This window comes from Papio anubis, chromosome 9 (genome assembly GCF_008728515.1).
Source record: "Papio anubis isolate 15944 chromosome 9, Panubis1.0, whole genome shotgun sequence".
Classification (NCBI taxonomy): domain Eukaryota; kingdom Metazoa; phylum Chordata; class Mammalia; order Primates; family Cercopithecidae; genus Papio; species Papio anubis.
In genome coordinates this window covers 93,447,766-93,469,335 of record NC_044984.1, presented here as the reverse complement: position 1 = coordinate 93,469,335, position 21,570 = coordinate 93,447,766, and the positions used below count along the sequence as shown (strand labels likewise).

The 21,570-nt window shown below is 39.1% G+C and overlaps 1 protein-coding gene across 1 annotated transcript in view; it reads left to right on the top strand.

The window, feature by feature from the left end:
• ANKS1B (ankyrin repeat and sterile alpha motif domain containing 1B) overlaps positions 1–21,570 on the top strand; it is a 1,249,898-nt gene that overhangs the window by 888,494 nt on the left and 339,834 nt on the right. Inside the window, exon 15 of the mRNA XM_031650180.1 lies at positions 17,552–17,650. Within this exon, the coding sequence (XP_031506040.1) occupies positions 17,552–17,650 (99 nt within the window). The remainder of the gene's footprint in view (positions 1–17,551; positions 17,651–21,570) is intronic.

Genomic DNA, 21,570 nt, shown 5'->3' with positions numbered 1-21,570 from the left:
AGCTGGGCATGATGGCTCACATCTATAATCCCAGCTATTCAGGAGGCTGAGGCACAAGAATTGCTTGAACCCCGGAGGTGAAGGTTGCAATGAGCTGAGATCATGCCACTGCACTCCAGCCTGGGTGATAGTATGAGACTCCATCTCAAAAACAAAAACAAAAACAAAACACTGTACCTCCAAACCCTCTACCTCCTCCAAAAGTCTGTTTCTCACCTGACTCCTTAATCATCAGTTACCCAAACAAGAGCACTGACAGTTATTCTTAACACTTGTCTTCTACCAATACCTATATGTAATCAATAATCAAGTCCAGTCAGTTTTGACTCTGTAGTATTTCTTTAATACATCACCATTCCTGCTGCTGTCCTAGTCCAGGCCTTCATTGTCTCTTGTATTATGGCTGCAAGAACTCTTTAAATGGGCTTCCAACCTCCAGTTTTAGCCCTTCATGTCCACACTTCAGATAGCCACTGGAGTGTGCTCTCTACATTGTAAATCCAGCCATCTCCCTTCCAGGCATAAAACAACTTGCCAACTGCCCAGAACCACAGGATAAAGCCCACTTCACATCATCGCTTACAAGGCTCGCTACCTGGTCTCTCCCTCCCTGTTTCTTCCACCTGGTTAACTGTAAACTGCTTGCTGGTTTTCACTCTCAGTGTACTGTTTCTCTTCTCATTGCCATTGTTCAAGTTGCAACTGATCCACGCAGTGCCCTCTCTCTCTTGCTTCAACCATTGTCTGTATTATGGTTAACTTTTCCTCATCACTTAGCAGGTAGCAGAGATGTTCCCTTTCCCAAAATGTGTTTCCTGATCCAAAGCTGTGTACTTCAGGAATCTTTTCTCTGTATAGCCATAATCACTGTATGTGCTTCATCAAAAAAATAGTCTCTTTGACCAGGCACAGTGGCTCACACCTGTAATCCCAGCACTTTAGGAGGCTGAGGCAGGTGGATCATTTGAGGTCAGGAGTTTGAGACCAGCCTGGCTAACATGGCGAAACCCAATCTTTACGAAAATACAAAACTTAGCTGGGTGTGGTGGCATGTGCCTGTAATCCCAGCTATTTGGGAGGCTGAGGCAGGAGAATCACTGGAACCTGGAAGGTGGAGGTTGCAGTGAGCCCAGATCATGCCACTGCACTCCAGCCTGGGCGACATGGCAAGACTCCATCTCAAAATAATAATAAAAATAATCTCTTTATGTGCCTTCTGATCCCACCTCCACCTTACCCCTCCCCCAGTGACTTTGAGCTTCTTTAGGAGAGAGACTGCCTCAATCACTTTTGAATTCTCAATACTTAAAGTGTAGGCAGCATGGTAGCACTTCAGTAAATGTTGTGAAATGATAGTGTGAGTGAAGGAGGGAATTAATGAATGGGTGAATGAATAGGCGAATGCATAAAGAAGCCCCAGAAGTCTAGGCAAGTTCAGTGTTTCCTGTTGCCCTCATAATTTTTAAGGCAACCTCTAGAACTAAAACTAAAAGTGGAAATTATCTCTAATTAACATCTGGCAAAGCATTATCCTTGTTAGGGTTAAATGACCTCAGTAGTTTCCAAGGGAATGGCTCCCATTACTCCTTTTCCACCCACTTGGAAAGGCAAAGATAAAGCCACAGATAATTGGATGGTAAGCTATTCTTGAGTCATTCCAACTATGTTCCTTAACTGAGCTTACCAACTGCAAGCAGAGCTGCTGCAAATATACCTGTGAAGTGAGGCAAGGACCAGGTGATTATGCAAACCTTACATCCTGGGAGTGCAGCCAGCTACATAATATGTGGAGCTCAGTCCAAAATGAAAACGTGGGGCCCCCTATTCAAAAGGCAGGGGAAAGAGTGCCATTAAAAATACATACAAACCATTTTCCTTCCTTTTGTGGTCTCTCTTTAGATTTGTCATGGTGTTTTTTATTTACTATTTAATGTTCTGTGTAAAGAAAAATTAAACTTTTATGTTATTAGCATGAATTTTGTCATTCATTTTTATATTGTGCAATGCTACTTTTAGATGAAAATATTAAAGCATTTAACTCCTGTGAAGGATCACCAAATTCCCCAGTTTATATTTTGTGTTTTTTATCCAAAGGATGCTGTGAGCTTGTCAAAAAAGACAAATACAGGCCAAACCCAGGAAGGTTAGAAGGAGGGGGAATGCACCAGGCCTGGAGCCAGCCAAAGGAGCATTCCAAGGCACAAGACACTTGTAGTGAGAGCGCAGCCCCACGCAGGTGCCATGGACCCTGCCTCCTGTGCAGGGCACAGGTGCCCCACTGCCAGGCCCCCACCACTCTCCAGACTACCACAGTATCCTGGATAGAGCAGGGTCCCGGGAAGTCTAACCAGGCATCTCTTTTACCCAGTGGCCCATTACCTCCATCCATAGCAGACAGGGGACCCCCTCTCCAAGGATTTTTAAATCTCTCCATCAGGACATGCTTGATATTTGGATTGGGATAGCTTCTGGCTGCTCACCCATTTGATTTGGTATGGTGCTACCCATTAGGGCGGGGATGGGTGATGCCATGCTCGGCCCCAAGGTGCCATGGGCTTGAGTGCTCCACCCAAGCCCTCCCTCTGCCAGCACCCAGATTCCTGCTAGGAGTGAAGGATGGCAGCAATTTTAGGACTTAACAGAGAAATGGAGGTTGGGCAGGACCAAAGATAGAGAGACCAATGAAGAGAGTCTCTGGCAGAACCCATCCTGGAGATGCAACAGGAAGCAAGACCTCCCATGATCTAAGGTGCCAAGCCCAGCCTTCAGACTTCACTTATAACACACAAACTCAAAGAAAAAACTTGGGAAGAACTTCAAAACAGCAACCACAGAACATTAAACCCCAAATGCAGGGCTCGTAGAGCATGGGACCCTGTGGAATGCCAGATCAAGTGACTTGCCCAAGGCCACAAAGCTAAGTAAATGGCAGAGCTAGGGGGAAAAAAAAAACCTGAATTTTTCCTCCATCACACATGCTGCCTGTTTCAGAATAGACTATTTCCAGCAAAAACAACATGAAACTAGAAGATTTACAGTGCTATGTTCTAAAAAAAAAAAAAAAAAAAAAAAGTAGTTCCTAGCAGGCATGCTTTATTTTTAGCAATTTTACTTTAGAGTTTATAAAGCAACTTCATAAACATTATGTCACCACATCCTTAAAAGATAAGCATTAGTGTTATCCCCATTGTACAGACAAAGAAAGAAGATTGCTGATCCTGAGTCATACTGCTATTAAAGTGCAGAGCTGTAAGGTGAACCCAGGAGCACTCAATTCCTTTTCTTTTTTATTAATAATCCTCAATCCCTGGATAGAAATGGTAGGAAAGGAGGTTCGTGGAGAAGGCTGGGCTGGCAGAGAGAGACTCCATCCATCAGATCTGAGGCAATTCCATGCAGAAGACACCTGTCGAAGCTATGGGAAGCCGGTGGGGTGAGGGGAATCTGATTCCAACACCCACCTTCGTGTCCACAGCAGCTCTGCCACTTACTGTGAGATCTCAGCCAAGTTCCTAGTAATCTTTATGCTTCCATTTTCTCATCTGTAAAATGGGGATGATAATAGTGATATCTATTTTATAGAATTGTTCAGAGGATTAAAGCACAGTGTCTGGCCTGCAGTTAACTCTCAATGAATAACCGTTATTGTTATTATTAGTAACAGTAATAATTTTGTTGGTGGAATTAGCTGACTAAGCCCAGGTCTCCTTCGTCTCTCACCATTATGTAAGTGCACCTCTCAATACTGAACACTTAGCCGAGGAAAATGACATCACCCCCAAAGCAAGAAGAATTAATTATTCTTCAGGCAATATGAGTGTGTGAGTAGATGTACTCCTTGTTAGAAGCTCCAGAACAGATGTTGTGTTAGAAGGGAACATCTGGTCTAGCCCTCTCATGGCTCAGTTGAGAAAATTAAGACCTAAGGGAGTTAAATTACCTTTTCGGATTTATACAGTTAATTAGTAGTAAGCCGGGACTCCTAATCCCATGCTCATTTCTAATGACTGTTGCTTCTGTTAGACAAAACAGAACTCTAATACTATCATTGATTTGAAGTATACTTCTGATTTTTTATAATGTTGCATGATTATGAAGAACTGTATATTCTTTTTATTTTGGTTATTATAATCAGTCCTTATGATCATTATAATTATTATACTTTGAATGATGATTTAAACTTATCTGTGCTCCCTTTACACGTAAATTGAAGGATATACCAGTATTATTTTCACAGTATGTTCTCTTTTTCCTGCCGGATAGGAGATATTTTCGAGCCATATGGGATCCTAATTCTCTGAATGCTTTTAGATTATCAGATGTCTCAACTGACAGTCCTGGATGAAAATCAAATCATGAGAATTTGCAAAACTGAAAAAAAATTAAGAACATTTTGGTGTTATGGTGTACCAGCAATTCCATCTTTATCTTTCTTTCAATTAGGGGGGAAAAACACATCAGGCATCCTGCATATTAGAATTTCCAGCTCAAACTTTTCCGTGCTTTTCCTATAAACTTACTTAGTGATCTTTAGACTAAATGTTTTTTAATGAATCTAAAAAGCTTCATGTTTTTACTTACCGAGTCATTCTTTCAAGCTTTTATTTTATTCAACACTTAGCAAACAGATGTTAGGGGAGATGCAAAGATGCTTCAGGCATGATCCTTTCTCTCAAGAAGTTTGCTGTCCAGTAAAGGAAACAAGGCATATAATACCAAGTAGAAAGAAACATGAAATTCTATAGCTGTTTATCACCTCTTTAACCTAGACAGAGTGTGCCCCCTTTTAATCATACACCATTTAGTTAAACATGAGGGCCTTCATGATGTTTTTAGGACCAGTTGAATATTCTGGAAACAAAACTCAGAACCTTTGACTTGAAAAACTAGCCAGGAGGACATTTAATTACATTCACTGTGAGAATGGATGTCCCTCCTTTTCTTTTCCCTGTATTTCTTTCAGGTTGAGTAATATTATTCAGTGAAGAAAATGGAGTTAAAAAATGAGAATATCCTTCATGTTATAGATGCTATACAAAGGATAAGGATATTTGTGTGCCTGGTACACATTTTCCCTTCATATTCAACCCAAAGACAATTGGTGGTCCTAGCCAGTCCCAGAACAGTTCAAAGCGCTCCTCTTCGTGGAGCTCTTGCTCAGCTTTTAGTTTCGCCCTTTGTGGGGTTAGCCTCCTGCCTGTGTGCCCACAGCGATCATCTCCTCACACTTAATCCCATTGATGTGATGCGAGCAAGTTTTCCCATCACCAAATTTTAAACTTGAAAAAGCCAGTTTTCAATGTGGAAAAAAATATTTTTTCCTGAAGACATCTTAAGAAAAATGTCTTCAAGACCAAAACCAAAACTAAAAATAAACATGGGGAAAAGTCAGGAATATTCTATCAGTCAACTCTTTCAATAATCGCCATTCACTGCCCACCAAAGGCATTCCAGATTACAAAGGACCTGAACAAAAACTCTGACATCTCAAGAGTTCACGGAATAGCTACACACTAAGGCCAACCTAACATACCCCTAAATGTTCTTATTGTTTCTGCCCTGTTAAGATTATAATGTGTTTGGATTTCAAGAATAACATTTTTTCCTGTAGAATACCAGGTTTATGTAAAAGTGTGCTTCCTTTAGAACCATAACTTTATACAATCTCTGGATACCTGTCATCTTCAATTATAAGCTGAAACCCACTCCCAGATTTAAAACCTGTTAGTCCCATGAACACTTTGGTAATTTTGCATCTGTTTTGGTTTTTAATTAGAAACCAAAATCCAGAGGAAAGAAATTCATTCAAGTAATCTTTTTATGATAAACTCACAATGTTAAGTCAAAATGAGAAGAGGCAGTACTATAATTCACACACACACACACACCCCAACTTGGATGTGATAACTTTCATTCTTCCTAGTATCCCTTCTCTTCTATTCTTTATGTTATCATACCCCTGTCTGCCTAAAATAAATAGTAAATATCCTGTTGCCTCCATTATAACCTCTATTAATTACATGCCACGGTACACATCCCCGTCATTATTTTCACTGACAGATAAACACTAGTCAGAGCAACTTAGATGCAAAAGATGGAGAGAGCTTTAAATAACTTTTTTTCATGCAGAACTAACCCTTCCATGGCCTATCCTTGCCTGCCTCCAGGTGTCCAATGGAGATATCTATCACTGGAGGTCCAAAGAGTGCGGGCCCGTCGCTGTCGCCTTCTCTGAACAGTTTAGCCACTCGTCCTGAGGAGAGTCCTTTCTTGTGGGCACAGAAGGGCAGTAGACGAATTTTTCCCTTTTCATTAGGAAAGCAAAAACTTTTCCAGAAGTTTCCCCAATGACAATTTCTGTCACATGTTCAACCATTGCTTTAAAGGGACGCTGAGAACTTTAGGTTATCCAGCCTCTGTAGTGGGAGGTAGTGAGAGGGAAAGGACTCAGCCTCCCAGCAATGTCTGCCACAACCAAGAAATGGAATTGCTGGGTCCATGAAGTCTGAATATTTTCATTTTCATTTTCATAGGCACTGCTAAATCTTTATTCATAGTTGTATCCACATAGAACCTTTATCAAAGACTATTCTGATTTTCATCTTTGTCATATGGCTTTTCTCTTTGATTCAAATAAAAGACACATTTGGCTTGGAGACTTGATCCCCCAGTGAGGCCAAGTCCCATAGTTCCCCAAAAGGTCATATTTCATCACATTTCCTTTAGATTATTTATGTATCTAGGCTGTTATTTCTATTTTAATTGTTGAGCTCAACTTCCATATCTTCCAATTTCTCCATCCGTTCTCCACACCAAATCCAGAGTATATTTGAAGACGCAAATTAGTATATTTCCTCCAATGTTTCCCATTGCATTTGGAATACAATCAAAGTCCTTATCAGAGTCTGCAAGTCTCTGTATTATCTTATTTTCTGCTTTTCCCTCCCAGGTCTTCTTCTCCCTCAGTCACTAAATTTTATTCTTAGTAGGCTTCTGTTTGTTCCTAAAACATGCCTCGCATTTTTCCTCATCTCAGTGCCTTTGTGCCTGCTGTTATTTCTGCCTGGAATGTCCTTGTAACAGCCCTTCTCACAGTCAGGCTGCTCCTTCTAATCCCCTCAGGTCTTAATTACATGTCACTTTCTCAGAGAGACTTTCCTTACCAGTCTCTCTAACACTTGTTATTTATTTTTTTTTTATTTTAGAACTCCATTGATTCCCTTTATGTCAGTTTTACTATCTGTGTGACCTTGAACTAATTATCAGCTTTTCTGTGCCTTCAATTCTTAGCCTGTTATCTGTAAATAAGGCTAATAATTGTATACACTAACGTTAGAATTTATCGTGAACAACAAACAAGACAAAGTGCTTAATAGCCCCTGCTAATACAGTAAATACCTGGTATGTAGTAAAACTTTGCTAAATAATTATTTATATATTTTTTATTTAGTTGTTTCCCCTTTTCCCCACTAGACTGTAAATTTTAAAAGTAGAGGGACCTTGTCTGTCCTGATCTCAGCGTATCTCACAACCACAGCCCAGTGCCTGGCACATAATAAATGCTCAAAAAATATTCATTGAACAAACAAATGTTGATAAATTAATGAATGACAATGCCTGCCTCAGTGGTAGCTCTGGACTGGACTCTGCCAGCTCATTTCCAGATTTCAGTGACCTCCTGTCTAAGGCTGCCAGATTAAGTGAATAAAAATACATGATGGCACTTAAATTTGAATTTCTGTATTTTATTGGGAAATTCTACTCCCTTCACCGCTACCTTCACCCTTAAGAATAAGCACTTCTTCTCCTTTCCTCCCTCCCTTTCTCTTCCTCTTTGCTCCTTTCCTCTTGTTTGGCTATTTCTGAATGTAGTTCTCAGTGTCAGGAGACCCCATCATCCTTAAATCTGGGGATGTCTGTTCTTTGAAGACAACCATATCTTTGATGAATTAATGAGTCTCCTTTTTGACAGGTCTACACTTCCCAGAGGGCTAAATTATCCACCTTCACCATCACAGGCTCCTTAGCCTGGATATCCTTCTCAGGGACTGAAACTCACTCTCTTTTCTCTGGATTCAGAATACATACAGTGTGGGACACAAATGTCCTTAGCTTGTCCCCAGACATCCTCTGCTTTCATTCATTTGTAGACACCCTCCCTCTTAAATCTGGCTTTGATACAGACCTAAAAAAAAGACACACAAACATGATGCTGGCCCTGAGAACTTCATTTTCCCAGTTGACCAGTCAGGTCATTTGACAAGGCACTGCAGAAGAGCTGAATAACCTCTCACAATAACCTAATGCCATGCTGATATTTCCTGCCTCCCAGCAGGAAACATGGCAAGTTAGTTAGTGCTTTAGCCAGAAACACCCTGGGTCACTTTGATTAACATTTTTGGTTCTGGAATACACTAAGGGAGTTTAGAAGGAGAACTAACCAGTTGACCTTTCAGAAGATAAATAATTTATGTGAAATTCAGTGTGTTAGAGAAACTCTGGCAGTCACTCCCTATGGTCTGTCAATATAGATGTAAGCCTGTGTGTGTGAAAATAGGTCGTGGGAGTAACTTCTTGGCAATGTTACATATCTATGGACCGGAATCTCCATCCAGAAAATGTCCCCTACTAAACATTTGGTTCTCTTTCTGTAGCATCAGAGTCTGACCAAATAAAACACAGATCCCAGATCCATCCTATACTTACCTTGTGAACTTGACTCAATAGTGTCACATCTCTGAGGCTCAGTTTCCTCCTCTGTAAGATGAAAATGATACCACCCATGTTACAAGAGTGCTTTAAGGTTTATAAATAAAGTGGGCAAAGTACCTGCTACACAGTGAATGCTTAATGGCTGGTAATCTTTTTAGGTACTTCTTTCTGCCTCATTATGTGTGGCTGTGTTGGAAATACCCAGGAGCAAATTCTTTTTGCTTCTCCTGCACAGGAGCCCTTCCTTTTGGAGCTCGCATCAGCATCTACAGTGACAGGGCATTTGCAAGAGCTTGATGAACATACAAGGGCGCCATATTCCCTGCCAGTTTGGAGCAAGGTGTCCAAACTCACCTAATCCCATCTCACTTTTCTCTTGTTAGGCACTAGGAAATGTTCAGCATATTAGACAGAAGAACAACACTCAGATATCTGCCAAGATTATGTACAGCCTACCCAAGGAGGTTTTTTTTTTTTTTTTTTTCAACTTCACAGCTTGTGATTACAAAAGGACACAGGACAGCTGCTAACTGTTTTCCTTTCATCTCCGCTTCTGGCACGTTCTTCTTCTGATAGCTCTCCTGCAACACTTGGTCTGCACCACAGTGGGAGCTAAAAGAGTAGGACAGAGATGCCACCCCAACCCCAGCCACACCTCCTGCTTAGACTCAGCTGCTGGGAAAGACCATTTAAAGCAAATCCTCCCTACCTCTCTGGGGATGGTGTCAACCCAGCGAGACACCACGCTTCAAAAGAGAAATTAAAGCTTTGTGGGTAGTTAGGGAACGTTTAGACTGGAAACTAGAAACCCCCAGGTCCCTGCCAAGCCTGATTCCAGGATTCAGTGAACAGAAAGGACTGGAGCAGAGGACGGAAGAACAGGCCAGACAGCTTTCCAAGTTCGCTTCCACGGAGAGGGTTCATTGTTGCTTCGGTACTGTGAAATCAAACGTAAAATGCATTGGAACACTCCCTTTCAAATGTGAATTTCAGATGACTCTTAAGTAAAAATATAAATGGTGTGGATATAACCATGTTTTTTAACTCAACCTTTTATCTCCTATGTGATTCCCGCTAGAGATAGTATAGGGTAAGTTTTGAGAAAGTCTCCTATCAGCTATGGGAACAAGCTACCTACCTCACAGAAAGTTATTGTGAGAATTAAAGAAAGTGATATATGGAAGGTATTAGAACAGTGCCTGACACAGCAAGTGTGCTATTTACACTAATGAACACCAACTGCTATCAGCATGAAAGTTGAAGGAAGACAGTAGGTATTCATCAACTTTATATTTATACAGATATATGCATCTGGAGAGAAGTAAGCATACAAAAAAGTTTTATTCACATCAACTTTTCTTCTTACTTGAAGGAGCTCTGGGTTAGCATCCTTAGAAATGAAGAATAGACTCCTTCTCTCATAGCTATAAAGTGTTTGACCAAAGGCAGTACAAATTACTGTATAAATTATTTTGCAGTCTTTTACAAATACACATAATTCTAAAACCTACATGAACACATCTTAAGTGAATCACAGTTATAATTTATGATATCACCAAATCCTGCTCTATACTTTAACAAATAAATACCTGGTTACTTAAATTCCTTCTCTTTCTCTGTAGCTTGACAACAGATGTTTCAAGGGGAATTGGGTTTCAAAAATAAAGAAAACATTGGTGACAGAAAATTCATTGTGATCATGGTAGCTGTTAAATGTATAATGCTACATTATATCTTAACCTTAAGATATAATTTATCACTGATGGACATTTGGGTTGATTCCAAGTCTTTGCTATTGTGAATAGTGCTGCAATAAACATACGTGTGCATGTGTCTTTATAGCAGCATGATTTATAATCCTTTGGGTATATACCCAGTAATGGGATGGCTGGGTCATATGGTACATCTAGTTCTAGATCCTTGAGGAATCGCCATACTGTTTTCCATAATGGTTGAACTAGTTTACAATCCCACCAACAGTGTAAAAGTGTTCCTATTTCTCCACATCCTCTCCAGCACCTGTTGTTTCCTGACTTTTTAATGATCGCCATTCTAACTGGTGTGAGATGGTATCTCATTGTGGTTTTGATTTGCATTTCTCTGATGGCCAGTGATGATGAGCATTTTTTCGTGTGTCTGTTGGCTGTATGAATGTCTTCTTTTGAGAAATGTCTGTTCATATCCTTTGCCCACTTTTTGATGGGGTTGTTTGTTTTTTTCTTGTAAATTTGTTTGAGTTCTTTGTAGATTCTGGATATTAGCCCTTTGTCAGATGAGTAGATTGCAAAAATTTTCTCCCATTCTGTAGGTTGCCTGTTCACTCTGATGGTAGGTCCATCAGTGACAGACTGGATTAAGAAAATGTGGCACATATACACCATGGAATACTATGCAGCTATAAAAAAGGATGCGTTTGTGTCCTTTGTAGGGACATGGATGCAGCTGGAAACCATCATTCTTAGCAAATTATCACAAGAACAGAAAACCAAACACCGCATGTTCTCACTCATAGGTGGGAACTGAACAATGAGATCACTTGGACTCGGGAAGGGGAACATCACACACCGGGGCCTATCATGGGGAGGGGGGAGGGGGGAGGGATTGCATTGGGACTTATACCTGATGTAAATGACGAGTTGATGGGTGCTAATGAGCTGATGGGTGCAGCACAGCAACATGGCACAAGTATACATATGTAACAAACCTGCACGTTATGCACATGTACCCTAGAACTTAAAGTATAATAACAATAAAAAATAAATTTAAAAAAAAAGATATAATTTATCAAAATACACAGCTTGCACATATAAGATGCTGTCTTATTGATCAGTGATGTAATATTTATTTGAATCAATAATCCACATAGTCTGAAGAATTCAGAAAGCTTTCTTCATAAGCTAGAAACATGAAAATTTAGTTAAGTTGTATGCAGGAAATTTTATTGCAGTAGACAGACATGTTTAAATGGAGTATTAGGGTAGAGGGATTTTTTAGTGTACTATAAAATTTTCTTCCACGGTCATTTCATTAGTGTGAGAGAGGAAGTTAAAGTTGGAAGAAGCACATCATCCATTATTTGATCAGTTATAGTCACCCATGTTTCCGTATGATAAGCTAAATAAAGCTTTGTTCCAACACTGATAGAGGAATAATAAATCTGGTATTTATCACAATAACCATTATCATGACCATGCAAAGACATGCATTGGGTTTACTTGTAAATTGATATCAAATTGACTCAAAGCTCTTATAGAAGCAGAGAGGTAGCACTGTTATTCCAAGAAAATTATGTACAGTTTCATGCTACCATGCTATTTATGTTATAAAAGGCTAAATATTAAAAACAAACTGAAGTACATGTTTTTCTATGTGTAAGTTTGTAAGATCTTGCTGTCATTCCATTATAGAGGGATTCTATTTTAAATATTTAAGGTCACATAAATTGTGGAGAAGAATCTAATTTAGCTAATTATAGAGCAAAGGCAAGTTTCCCCAATCAACAGTTATCCTCTTGATTTTTTTAGTCTTGGACTGGTTGAAGGAAGAGAATAAATAACTTTATCCAACTCAAGTTTATATTAAGAATAAGCCAGTTCCCTGTGGTCCTTAAATATGTTTTCCTAACATTTTCTGTAATATATAATATGAAGGAAAGCTTGCTAAATGAATATAATATTAAGTTTATAAAACTAGGAGAAATTTCAAATGCAAAGTGTGGAGAGACAGAACCATCAGTACAGACATTTTTGAGATGTTTTTAGTAAGTAGCTGTTTTACTTCTAATGAATCATTAAATACAAAACACTGCTTTTCATTCTATTTGGGCATGCTAACAGTTTATCACAGCAGAAGAAGTTCAATACCTAAGATATTCTCCCCATGGTCAAAGAAACTTCCACTTTCAGCTATTAGGGCATAAAACATTAGGTGACTTTTTCCATTCCATGATTTAAGAGATCAATAAAGAATACCCTGCATTAGACATTTCTTGACAGGCAAAGAACAGCTATTCTAAAAATACTGCATTTGGGCCTTTGATCATTCTAGAAAGTCATTAACTAAACAACTTTATTTATTGATTATTGTTAAACACCTTCTGCAGGGTGATTGGTGGGTGCTAAGAAAGTCAAATAATTTAGTGATTGGACTTTTCATTGTCATAGCATAGATTTATAGCCCTACCATAAACAAATGTTGCTGAAAGTAGAACAACCTTCTGATTTCTTTTGGTGACTGAAAAATTAGAAGAGAATTTGCTAAAGATCCTAAACTTAATGTTCATGAACTTTGACTAAGAGGCACATGAATAATTACATCCTGAGAAAAACTCACGAGTATTTTTGAGTCCCTGATTTGATTCCCTGCTACTGCCCCATTTTTGTGATTTGACTAAAGCTTCAATGTCTATAAGTGTAGAGTGGCACTGTCTAATGGAACATTCTACAGTGATGGCAATGTTCTATATCTTTGTTGTCCAACATGGTGGCCATCACCTACATGTGGCAAGTAAATTCTTGAAATCAAGATTTAAAAGAATCAACTATATTTGGCCATTGAGAAGTCATTCTTAACATTTGACAGAGAAGTGCTATGGAGTTGATGGGGGAGGACAGCTTATGCTGGTGGGTTGAGGAATAAAATGGGAGATGAAAAAGTGGGACCAGAGTGTACTGGGTAGGAGAGGAGACTGAGAGTGCAAAGTAGTAGGTGACTAAACAGAAGATGGACATGATGGAGCTCTACCCCCAAATCATTGACCTAGTAGTTATGTGAAAAAAAAAAAATCAATGGAGGAGGAAGAAAGCTAGAGTTGTGTTCAGTTTTTATTGAGAAAAATGAGCGGTTGCTCACGCCTGTAATCCCAGCACTTTGGGAGGCCAAAGCAGATGGATCACCTGAGGTCAGGAGTTTGAGACCAGCCTGGCCAACATAATGAAACCCTGTCTCTATTAAAAATACAAAAATTAGCTGGACATGGTGACGGATGTCTGTAATCCCAGCTACTTGGGAGGCTGCGGCATGAGAATCGCTTGAACACAGGAGACGGAGGTTACAGTGAGCCAGGATCGTGCCATTGCACTCCAGCCTGGGCAACAACAGCGAAACTCCATCTCAAAAAAAAAAAAAAAAAGTTAAACTGAGATTCCCTAACATTTAGTAAAGGCAAGCGATAAAGTGGGAATTAATTCCAGCTCCCTAGGAAGAATGGGAATGTTTATTGTCTTTGATGGCACAACTGTCACCCAGATGCCAAAGAAATGGTTACATAGTTATAAGGTTTGAAACATTTTGTTTTTCCCTGAAAAGCTATAAGAATCTGTACTACTACAAAAATAAGTTATCCTATAATTTCTTTTAATACGAAATTTTATAAGTCCATCGTACCAAGATTGATTTGTCAAAAAAATATATATTCTTGAATTTAATCACTTCTTAAAGCTAATTTTAGGTTACAATTCTGAAACACTGAAACATAATTTCAAAATATACAATCTATATTTCTATATGATGATACCAACCAAAAGACAAACATGGCTGAAATCATAGCATTTTGAAACTGAATACATATTCATTAAACTGCTTCATTTGATGGGTGAGGACCAGGAAGCCTACAAAGAATATATGACTTAGCAAAGTTTGCCCCGCCGTGGTCCAAACCCAGTTCTGCAGACTCCAAGTCCCCTATTGTTTGGACAAAAGGCTGGCTGAATGATGTACTAGGATATTTTTGGCATCCCTATGTATTATAGAAAAAGATAAAATAGAAAATTTCTAACAGTATGCCTCACTGGGGACAGTAAATCCTTTCCTTTCCATTTCCCAATTAGTGCCATTTCCCCTTTGACACATTTTTACTACTTTTCTTGTGCTTCCCATGATTTTGGTTCATTTTTCAAAAATGTTTGATAATTATCCTATAGGCTACGAAATTTGACTGAAAAAGATGTTCTTATGTACTCAACACCTTCTTTAAAAATGTCTAACTTCCTTATAATTCTTCAAAAGGTCTCCTCTCTTACTGAAGATACAGAAAATAGCATATTGGAGGTGTACAGGAAGAACAGTGGTCTTAAGGCTTTAATTTTCCAAAATTTTTCAGTATTCAAACACTGAAATCCAGTTGTCAGGATTACCTAGAGATAGTAGCTATGCACACTACGGGATATTCATATGCTTTCTGTTTATGCAAAGAAACCATTTCCTCTATTCTACATGGGCTGAAGTTGTGGGTTGGTAAGTTAGGACCTGGAAAACCTGGTAATGTTCTAACACAAAGATGGCCAAAGATTTTTTCTTAAGGGCCAGGTAACTCCTCAAAGAGTAAAAGTCAGAATGGTATCACATATCTCGCTCATGTCATACTAGTCCATTTCTGGAAATAATAACACTTTCTCAAAATGAAGTCATTTGTATTCTCTGCCATGCTCTGTTTTGTGCACTGAGTAATTTCTTGAGAGCAATATTTCCTAAGGCATGTTGCCAAGACTGGCTTTATTTGTTTTTCATTAGGCTTTTCATTATCATGCTGCTGAATACCTGGATCATTCTGCTTCCTCCGAGATGGCTGGTGTTGCTTAAGCATAGGAATGACACTATGAGTAGGTGGAATGTTTTTGTCCAGTGAATGCCCATTTTAAATCCCTAGCTGTGGCGCCATTCCAGTGACTTTAATCCTTCTAAGAACAGCCAGTTATCCATTTATAACATAGTCTGATATTATTAAGTTGTTTACATGCATCTATTCTGTCCCTGTCCAGGGAAAGACATTAGTCTCACTTTGCACCCCACTAGGGCTGTTCTTCCTCCTTTATTATGACAGGAAAAGGCATCAAGTTCCCCTCACTGCCCAAGCCTTGATTCGGTACGTATTCCACATTTCTCCATCATTCCACATGTTCAATCTCCAAGTCAAACTTCCTGATAGTTTTCAAATCCACCTGCTTCTTTTTGCTCCTATGACTACTACGTTAGTCTACGCCCACATTGCCTCTAGAGAACAACTGCAGTGGTCTTCATGCCCCAGAATCACCCTTTTCAATTCATTCTCCTTTGCTTTGAGTGTCTAATGGTACTCATCATTCTAAATAAATAGATATTCTGTCGTTTCTATTCTTGTGTTTTTGTGTTACACATAAGTAGGACAGAGTTTGATTTGTCAAAAAAAATAGTGATCTGAATTCTTGAACTTCTATAGATGCCTCAATTTAAAGAGAAACTCTATCTTACAAACCGTGAAAGATTAAAATCTAGGGATAAAATGAGCAGTCTGTAAACTTCTGCATTCAAATATTAATCACAGGTTTAAAATAACCATTGAAATCTGAGAATTTTAGGACTAACTGGTCCTTGGACATTGTGGGCTCAACTGTATCATTTTATAGGTAGGGAAACTGAGGCCCAGCCCCAGAAATCAAAATAATCTTTCTAAATTTGAAATCTCGGCATGTAACACTTTTTCTTGAAAGCTGTCCATGGCTTCCCATTATGGTCAGGATGAAGTCTGAAGCCCTCAGCATGGCATGCAGTATCTGTATAGTCTGCCCTCTGCTTACTTGTCCAGCCTTACCATTTGCTCCTCTCTCCATATTATCCCAGAACATGATGCTTCCAAGTATACTACATTCCTTCTTACTCACAGGTCTTTGCACATAATTTCCCCATTGTCCTTCCTCTTTTAGGTGCTATGCTCTAACTACCCATTTTTCCTGTATCTGATTAGATGTCCTTTTCTCTGAAAAAATATCCTGGATTCCCTGTGGACTCCCAAGCAAGTGTCACCGTCATGGCACAGTCTCAGCATCCTACCTAACTGCCTTTGAACAGTCCCTTTCCATCACTGGACTGGAAGGAATAAAGGCAGTTGTGGGCAGGGCCCTGAGTCTTATTCATCATTCTATCTTCATATCATGATCTGGTGTCTGGTATTCAATAATTTTTTTAACTTTTATTTTACGTTCAAGAGTACACGTGCAGTTTGTTACATAGGTAAACTTGTGTCATGGGGTTTTGTTGTACAGATTGTTTCATCACCCAGGTGTTAAGCCTAGTACTGATTCGTTATTTTTCCTGATCTTCTCCCTCCTCCATCCTCCACCCTCCAACAGGTCCCAGCATGTATTGTTCCCCTCTATGTCCATGTGTTCTCATCATTTAGCTCCCACTTATAAGCGAGAATGTGTGGTGTTTGGTTTTCTGTTTCTGCATTAGTTTGCTAAGGTTAATGACCTCCAGCTCCCTCCATGTCCCTGCAAAGGACATGATCTCATTCTTTTCTATGGCTGCACAGTATTCCATGGTGTATGTTTGCCACATTTTCTTTATCCAGTCTATCATTGATGGGCATTTAGGTTGATTCTATGTGTTTGCTATTGTGACTCAGTATTTTGAAATTAAGTATTAATTCTCACTTTTAACCTGCCTAATATATGTCAATTTTTCTATCAGCCCTCCTCACAAAATCTGTTGTCAAGAGGGGAAAAATGATTCATTCACATCAATGTGTAAGTCACTGATAATCCTAAATGGCAACTCTTACCAGAAGCATTCACATTTTTACAGAAACAAAGTTTGAAGTCACAGGAATGAATCTCCAATGCAGATAACCGAACGTGGACGTAAGCCACAATAGATATTTGTGAGGGGAGGAAAGCTTTCTCCTAGCCTTCACATCAGTAACAAGGTGACCAACTCTGCCCTCACCATCACGGAAGAATGACTCTGTGTCTTTGTTCATAAAAATCAGGTCACTCGTTGGTTTTCTGTGTATTAAATAAATCCTTGTTATTTATCCACAGTGTAAATACTTGATTTAACTTGTAACATTTCTGTTTTGTTTCAGGGAAGCAATGTTATGGAAGATCAGGATTTGTTGGAAATTGGAATCCTTAATTCTGGGCACCGACAAAGAATTCTACAGGCAATCCAGCTCCTTCCAAAGGTGAGCAATGCTTTTGTTGCCCTAGTCCTGTGTACGGTTCCCAGTGATTTTGAGTCCAGGCATGCAAGGAGTGTTTGTATTTAGTACAATTTTTCTACATATTGATGCAACCTCAAGAGCAGGTCTTCTTAGGTCCAACTGCACATTCAGATTTACGAGACTACTATGGGCCACACTTGGCTTGAGGTTTTATTGTTTTTTTGTTTTGAGACAAGGTCTCTCTCTGTCACCCAGACTGGCGTGCAATGGTATGATCTAGGCTCACTGCAACTTCCACCTCCCAGGTTCAAGCAATTCTCCTGCTTCATCTTCCTGAGTAGCTGGGGCTATGGGTGCATGCCACCACGCCTCGCCGATTTGTCTTTTTTGTTGTTGTTGTTTGTTTTTTTGTATTTTTAGTAGAGATGGGATTTTGCCATGTTGGCCAGGCTGGTCTTGAACTCCTGACTTCAGGTGATCCACCCACCTCAGCCTCCGAGACTTCTGGGATTACAGGCATGAGCACTTAGCTTGAGATTTACCTAGAAAAATGTAATACAGAAAACACTGCTAGCCATCAGGGAAAGCTTCAGATTTTCTCTTCAGTGAGAGTCCTAATATCAGTACAAATATCAGTTCTGGCCCCCCAGGTGGCAGCTCAGGTTCAAGAAGACTAGATTCATATTGGGTGGGTACAGGAATGGCCCTGGCTCCAAAGCCTCCTGCCCCATAAGAGGCAATATCTCCTGTAACAACTCCATAGACTTATCCTCCGTGGTCCCTACAAGGGACCTGACTAATTACAAGAGTCATTACTCAGGGAAGTCTAAAGTATCACATCCCCATCATGTATTTATAGTTCATGTATAGGCCCTCCTAGTCCAGATGCAATTTACCAACCAGGCATCATTTTTACTGTAAGCAATGTGTTACCTAGCAACAGAGTTGACCTCCTGTTTCCAGATAAGGTGTCAAAGTCGCCTAAAGGAAGAGGCAAAATGTGAGCATGAATCTTTCAGATATGTGGGATTTTAATTGATAAGGAAAGGAAAATGCATTTCAGGTCTATGGCCATACCAACCTGAACATGCCTGATCTCGTCTGATCTCAGAAGCTAAGCAGGTTTGGGTCTGGTTAGTACTTGGATGGGAAAAGGCATTTCAGGAGACCCCAGGAACCATATAAAAACAAATATGATCAGACAACAAATTGCTGGAAGTATTAGGGAAATAGACATTTAAAATCCAATGGGATTTGCACAACAGTGCAAATGTACTTCATGCCACTGAACCATACACCTAAAAATGGTGATAATGGTAAGTTTTATGTTATGTGTATTTCATAACATATTCACACAATTCAAAAAATAATTTTAAAAAGAGGAAGAAAATTCAAGGTGATTAAAACAATTGAGGAGTGTGTAGTCAGAGATAAAGCAGAAAAAGTAGGTTGGGTCAGTGTGTGTCAGGCTGAGGAATTTGAAATTTATTCTGTAGGCACTGGGGAATGGACATGACTGGACTACTTTAGGCCAATTAATTCTGGAGGCAGTGTACAAGTGGGATTAGAAGGAGGGAAAGTTGAAGTTGGGTCATCTGTTTGCAAAAAGACTGTGGGGCAGATTTGAGGCAGGTGGTAGATGAACTGTAATAAAGGCACCTGGATATTTGAGCTTGTCCTAGGTTTTGTACTCTCTTATCCTCTTGTTCTTTCTAGAGAGGCTATACTTTCTCCTTCCCAGAGTAGGAAAAGTAAATATTAAACACTATTTCCAAGGAAATTATCTGATGAAGTTTCCCAACTGACAGTGAATTGAATTTCTACTGATAAGACACTTACTCCTTTTGCAAATTCACTGAGCCAAATATACAAAGGAGTTTAATCACATAATTTTCTGCACTAAATGGAAAAGAATAAAACGTCCTTAGAACCAATTCTGGAAGTAATTCCTATGAGAATATTGTTCACCTCTCTGCTTGTGTATGTTTACTTAAAATATTACCTTCTCAGCAAGTTTTGTTGTCACTTTCAGCAATGGCTTCTGTACTGCTGTATCTCTAGCACCTAGCACAGTGCCTGGTTCATAAAAATAGATAAGCACTCAATTAATCAATGAATGACTACCTGCTTTGTCACATGCTGCCCTTCATTTAAAGTTCAACTCAGATATTATCATATCGTGTCAATTTGTGCAACTTCCTTCAAAATGGAACCACTCCTTACCATCTAAGTAATTATCAACCTAGTCCTCACCAACCGCCTCTATCTAGATGAACTACCACAGTGCATTCTAATCTGTCATCCTTGGTTAGACTACATGAATCAAGTTCTCATTGGTCTCCCCCAGCCTGGACTATTCACATATGTCTAACCTCTGTCCAGGTTACCTTCTTACCCCTCTATAATTGAATTTCTATACAGTATCTGGAATGATCCTTCTCAAATATAAATCAGATCATGCTATACCCTGCTTCAATTCCCCAATGAATTTTCTTCCCACTTAGAATAAAGTCTTTATCCTGTCCTACAAAGGTCCTACTACCTGGAAAGCCCTTCCTTCAGAACTTCATACACTTGCTCCTATACATTGTCAAATCTCTACTCGGATGTGACATCTTCACAGGGGCCTTCGTGAGCTAAAATTCACATCCTTCCCTTATCGTCACTGTCCTTGCTATTGCTCTGCTTTATTTTTTCTTCACGCCACTTAGAGCAATCTGAAGTTATATTATTTATTTGCTTTTTTTCTTCATTATTTTCCATCTCACCCTCAGGAAGCAAGATCCATGAGGTCAGGGACCTTGACTGTCTCATTCTTTTTTCTATATATCCAGCCCCTAGAATAGCACCTGTCACATAGTAGGTACTCAAGAAATACTTGTGGTATGAGAGAATACACTGACCCTCCCTTTCCTCTGAGATTTTATGGCCCTGTGCTTGTTCCTATCAGAAGGTACTAACAACATTCAGCCACTTCTATGTTATAAACATCCTGAGGGCAGAGACAGTGCAACATCCTTGAATTTCCCATGATGCTTAACCCAGTACATGGACATTCTTTTAAAAATGAATGAGTGAGTGAGTGAGTGAGTGAATGAATATTTTCCTCACATGTCATTCAAATGTATATTTTTAATCAGAGCACCTCAATTTTAAGATATACCTATAATCCTGTACACACCATTTGATAATGCAAAACAAGAGAAACTGAACCTAGAATTATTTGGAGAATAAATGAAGTGTTTATTTCTAATACAGAATATTATTATTCTCATTAGAGAAAATAATATAATAGAAACAATACAAAATTAAGCTTCTATCGAGAGGCTGATGGAAGAGCTTACTATGCACACAAATTAGTAGAGAGTATATAAAAACATCCAGATGCATGTTCAGCAGCACAAACAGAGTGTTATAATGCCACAAATTGATGCTTTGCCTTCTTAGGTAATGAGCCCAATCTTCAGATGGTTAATAGTGTCATTTTATTGCCAGCTCATTCATCTGCATTCACTTTAAGTTTGCACTGCCAGAAAATGGACAAAATGCCTCTTCATTTTGTTTATGCAATTTCAATCTTCAGAATATTTGTATTCTTCATCTGTCATGAGAAGAAATATTCCATGATTGCTACCTGGGATTCTTTAATTAACATATTGTGGTGTGGAATTAGTGAGATTGTTCCTAAACAGAGAAAAGGTGCTTTGCTCAGTACAATCTTGATGTGTTAGCACACTTCAAAGCATATTTTTTGTGCTTTGTTTGTATTTGTTGCATCAAGCTTCAAAGAAAAAAGTTTATTCCTTTTGTAAGAATAGCCATTTTGTAATATGTCTTTTTTAATACTGAAATATTCACCAAAGCAAAGATGTACATCTTCTCAAGTGCATTTGATACATTCAACACATAGAATGCATCTTTCTCGCCGTCTTTTGCAATGC